Below are 5,687 nucleotides of genomic sequence, written 5' to 3'. Positions count from 1 at the left end.
GATAGATAGATAGATAGATAGATAGATAGATAGATAGATAGATAGATAGACTTAATTGTAGAAGAATGTTTTAATGGGGAGAAAAAGAGGATTTTAATGGGAAATACTTAAGTTACTACTTACATTGTTACTTGGTAAAGATAGAATAAATAAATTACAAATAGAATAGAGCATGTAACATTCAATATATCAAATCTTCTCCACCACCAATTGGTAAAGCCCATAATTCTAATTATCCATTTAAACTGTGGTCGTTTTTACAGGAATAACTGCTACAGAATAAGAGGTATTGCAGTTGACACTTAGCGTTTAGCAGAATTTTCAGCAGGGAGTTTCAGCTAGCCTATATAGATATGCTACCCCTTTAAACCCTTCCAAAACATTAAAGCTTCATCTGATGGGTATGGATAATTTCAACTGCAATATCCTCCAGTATTAATATTAAGTATCTCATATTGATATTGGCAGCACCCAGTCTTTACTACCACCATTTAAGGCTGTTAATGATGGCACTTAAAAAACCATTCTCTTTTTCTTACTATCTTCTTCTTAGAACATAGAGTTGCAAGAATTACTTCTACGTATGGCTTGGCTTTCCATAAAAGTGTACTTAAATTTGTTAGAAAATTATTTAATCATTTCAACTTATTTAGTCATCATGACAGAATTATAAAGCTAGTAATATTTTTAAAGTTGACAATGCTTGGGAGGCAGAGGCAGGCGGATCTCTGTGAGTTCGAGACCAGCCTGGTCTATGAGAGCTAGTTCCAGGACAGGCTCCAAAACCACAGAGAAACCCTGTCTCAAAAAAAAAACCAGAAAAAAAAGTTGACAATGGAGTTTACCTATTGGTGATCTGCTACAGTTATCGTCTGCCCAAGAAGAACAACTGGCCCAGGGTAGTACACTTTGAAAAGAAGCAAACAAGTAGTAAAGGCTGTAGGCGATTATGACGTTGTAATAGATTGTCACAAAAATGGATATCAGGACCATTGTGATTCCAACACCTGGAAAACAAAACCATTAAAAGGTGAGGTTTAATTTGCTGATCCATAAGAAGAGCTGAGTTCAATTTTCACAAAAGCTAAAATAAAAGACTCTTTCACATAAGTCTATGTTGTAATTCAGAAAAAAAAAATGTGTCTGAGGTGGAGAGGTGTTACCCTGTCACAATGTTTCTTCCAATATTTAAAAGACTCGATTTTTATTATCTTTAACTGTGTCTGTGCACTGCACACCTGTGAGTGTGCACACTTGAGTGCAGGTGCCTACAGATGACAGAGGCATTGGATGCCCTGAAACTGGAGTTACAGGAGACTCTGAAATGCCCAGTGTAGGTGCTGGTAATCAAACTTGTACTCTCTGGAAAAGCAGTGAGTGCTCTTAACTGCTGAGCAATCTCTTCAGCTCCCTCTTCCTAAATGCAAACCAATTTTGGTGACTGGATTTTGGAGAATTTTTCAATTTTTAAGAAAAGGCTAATGCATCTCTCCAGTGCTTGCTGTCCATTCAGTCTTGCCTAACAATGAGCTCCAGGTTTAATGAGAGACCATTTCAAAGGAATTAAGAAAGATACATGACATTGACTTTCATGCTTTATATACAGGTGCACATGTGTATGCAAATGCATGTGTATATGTATATGTGTATGCACAATATATATATACAAAAAAGCAATGCCATCTTTGCCCTAGCATGTCCTTTTTCTGCACTTTTAGTTGAAAGAGAAAACCATATTTTTCATGTACTGTGTGATGCTTGAATTGCATATATATTGTGAAATGAATTAATCTTCTGATTGGCAAGCATATTACCCCCAAGTGACTATCACTTCATGGGTAAGAATACTTGATGACTACTGTCTTTATTTATGAGATTAACATATATGAATATAATATATTATCTGTTCTCAACTATAGAAACCATACTGTGATTTTTATTTTTTTCAGTTCTCCAATTCATAGACCTATAGATTGTAGCTTTCTTGGATTTGTTTCTTTTTCTGAGACAGGGCTTCTCTGTGTAGCCCTGGCTGCCCTGGAAGTTACTCTGTAGTTTAGGATGGCCTCCAACTCAAAGATCTGCCTGCCTCTGCCTCTGACTCCTGAGTGCTGGAATTAAAGGCATAATCCACCACACCCAGAAAATTTATTTCTCTAACTATAACTGTATCTTTTTTGACCTACATGGCTTCTTCCTTCCTGTCCACTTCTGCCTCTGTGAGCATTTTCTGCTCAACTTCTATGAGATCAAATGTGTCAAGCTTTAAATTCTCTTTTTTTTTCACCAAATGAAAACAGTGTATGTAGACCAACAATCATGATACTGAAAAGCCTTAAATACCAACCTTGAAACAATGGCAGAATCCTCCAAACTGAAACTGGACCTAAGCTAGCAAATTGTCCCAGTGAACATTCCAGGAAGAACAAAGGTAAACCAGCCAATGCTAGCATAATTGCATATGGTATCAAGAAAGCACCTGAAAAGAAAAGAGATCAATTTATTATTACATTTTAAAGTCTTCTTGGCACTTTGACAAGGAACATAGCATTTTAAAGCATACTAATATAGTGGAAATGGAGGGATTTGGCTTGAGGTCCAAGATTCATTACTTTTTGTGAGAACGTAACTTAAATGCATTAACTGAGTTTCCCATTAATCAAATGGGAATGGGAATGTTTCCTAGTGAAGTTACTACAATTACTAAAAATAATAGCTAATAAAAAGTCTGTCAGTGAAGTTGAGAGATCAGAGACTATAGAGCTAAATAGATATACATTAAAATGCTGGCTCTGTCATCTATCAACTATTTGGCCTAAAATGTTTTACTAGCCTGTGAACTTTTCCTTCTTATAAAAGGGGGACCTAGTACTAACTCATATACTTCCTGTCTCGAGTTCAAATGCTGGGCCTCTAACAATTATCAAATTTAATAATTTACTGATCAAACAGTGGCAACACTGCAAGCATATGACATGTGTTCAATGTTAGTTCCCTTCCCTCTGTTCCTTCCTTCTTTCCTTCCTTCCTCCCTCCCTTCCTCCTCTCTCTCTCAACAATACATGGATTACTTTTAAAATTTAGAATGTAGATGGTAAGTAGAGTTGAGAATGCAAATTACTGCAATTAAGTTCATAATTCTTTTAGCAGTCACAAGGTTCTTTAGTCAATGTTAATAATAAATGGTATTGTTAAGGACTGACCATCTGAGACTCAGTTAACTTACACTATCATGGGAACTAATCTCCCATATAAGAATATCCAACAACTCCCCTCCTTTTAAACTTTTTGTTTTAGTTTTTCTGCCCATATTTGGTTTATGATACTTCTCACTGGAATGTTTACCAGACTACAAGTTGAAACAAAGACATAACATTCAATATCCCAGCCAAACAATCTAGAAGTCTTGGCAACAGTTATTGAAAGCAAGATAGAGTTCGACAAATGAAAACAGGATTTCCGATATGTATACCTCATTCATTCTGTCACAATTATCCTTAATTATTTTCCTTGCTACTCATGAATTCAAAAAGCACTTAGAGAATGGAGATTATCTATTACCCAAATGACGTGACCTTAAAAATTTGAGTACCAATGTGTCATATTAACTTTTAGAAGATACATAAAAAGAGGCAAAAATATATTTAATTTGCATTATCTTTTAAATTTTTCTATTAAAATTAGTTTTATTTATTTCCTGGAAGGTTATGCTGATTATTCGGTGAATTATGATGTCAAGTTACAGGGTATATCTTATGGTAAACACAATTGTAAGAATCTCAAAAGAGCCTTAGGACATAGACACCAAAAAGATTATGATTATTGACTCATTTTCTTGCTAATACTTACATCAAAACCACTATTGGATGACCTAAGTCCTAGATGAGGGAATTTAAGCTACCCATACTTAAAGTGTTTAATAAACAGAGCTCAGAGCTCCTTTTTTGAGTCTCTGGTGGCTAGTGTGAATGTTTTAAATACTCAATTAACAAGAAATGTGGTTGACACATCACCACACACAATCCTATTGTGCCAAGAGAAAAATAATTATACTGGCAAAATTCCAAAGGTGTCCAATTATGAAATACAGGCACATGTCATCTCTGTACTTCTAACAGAGCCTATAAGCACAAGTAAGTTAAAATGCTGTAATTGAAAAGTTATTTCCACATTACTAGAATATTGCACAATTCATTTTCTTTTCCTTTGTGTGTCATCTTAGTTATTTTTGTGTTCTGATTAGGTCTACCTAATGATCTACAAGATATAAAAAGTATTCTTTTTGCAACAATAAAACCACAGAGCCTTGAACTAAATTCCATTCTATTTTATTTATATTCTATATGGTTGGTGGCATTTGAAATATATGTACATTAATAGTATAACAAAATATTAATAACCATTTTTATTCACACTTAAATTATAAAAATGTCTTACCATAGTTAAGCAGTTCCCTTGAGCTTTTAAAAAGATTTAGATGTCTCTCCTTTTACATACTTCAACTTCAAGCTCAACTTGAGTATGAACATACTTTTAAAAGTCCTAGTTGAAGATTATATGGCCTCTCAAATCAACTCAGAAGTACTGCATGTAACACTCTTATCAAGTTTATATCAGAGTTTTCTGAAGCAGTTTTCAAACTTGAGCTAATATCTTACAGTTCATTAGTAAATGTTTTGTTTGTTTCTCATCCTCTTTACTAACTGAAAATATCATATACCTCTCTTTAGTTCATATTTCATTATATGCATATATAAGTATTATATATGTGTATATTATATATACTTATATGTGTTGTATTACGTAAGTATTTAGAATTTTCTATATGTGGATACAAACAGCATCCCACTAGAGGAAAAAGAATGGAAGAAAAAGCCTACCTCCACCATTGGTGTAAGTCAGATATGGGAATCGCCACACATTTCCCAATCCCACTGCATATCCAACCATAGACAGAAGATAATCCGATTTTTTGGACCAGTTACCACGGTCTGTATTTTCATCATTTTCACCAACATGGAAGTTCTCAGATGAAGCTGTCACTTTCTAAAAAAAAAAAATTATCAGTATCTTCCCTTTCTGTTACAAATTCCACAGAAGCATAATTTCATAAATTCACAGTGTTATAGAAAAGAAGGGTGAAAACTCATAGGGAATTCTTCTCAAAATCCAGAAGATTTTCTCCATCCAAGTATTAACCAGGCCCAACTCTGCTTAACCTCTAAGGTCAGATTTGGAACACTCAGACTGGTACAGCAGTAGACAAAACTAAGAAGATTTCTGCTGATAGCTACATTTATTTAGCATTTGCTTCTTCAAATTAAAGAAAGAAGTTTATAAGATGTTCTTACTGCCCTTTCAGCTAACATCATCTGAAGTTTAATGTCACACCAAATGAAGTGCGAATGAAAGTAGACAAGTCAAGTGTCAAATACAAAAATTTTTAGTATAAATTAGGAAGAATCAACATTCCTAAGGTTATAGCAGGTTATTAAGAAGTATCAAATGTAGCTTCTAATTAAATAAAAATCAGTCCATACACTTTCTATGCTCTGATTAGAGCACATAATCCGTGTTTTCCCAAAATCATATGCAGAGACAAATTTTCCTGTCCCACCAGGTGGAGCAACTCTCTCTCTCTCTCTCTCTCTCTCTCTCTCTCTCTCTCTCTCTCTCTCTCTCTCTCT

General features: G+C 34.4%; 1 protein-coding gene across 1 annotated transcript in view; it reads right to left on the bottom strand.

Moving 5' to 3' along the window:
* Slc6a14 (solute carrier family 6 member 14) overlaps positions 1–5,687 on the bottom strand; it is a 30,062-nt gene that overhangs the window by 23,804 nt on the left and 571 nt on the right. Inside the window, exons 2-4 of the mRNA XM_005369535.2 lie at positions 4,881–5,046; positions 2,348–2,479; positions 846–1,007 (exon numbers count right to left, since the gene is read on the bottom strand). Of these exons, the coding sequence (XP_005369592.1) occupies positions 846–1,007; positions 2,348–2,479; positions 4,881–5,046 (460 nt within the window). The remainder of the gene's footprint in view (positions 1–845; positions 1,008–2,347; positions 2,480–4,880; positions 5,047–5,687) is intronic.

This window comes from Microtus ochrogaster, unplaced genomic scaffold, assembly GCF_000317375.1.
Source record: "Microtus ochrogaster isolate Prairie Vole_2 unplaced genomic scaffold, MicOch1.0 UNK50, whole genome shotgun sequence".
NCBI lineage: Eukaryota > Metazoa > Chordata > Mammalia > Rodentia > Cricetidae > Microtus > Microtus ochrogaster.
Note: the sequence above shows the minus strand (reverse complement) of the source record. Positions and strands in the feature narration are given on the sequence as shown.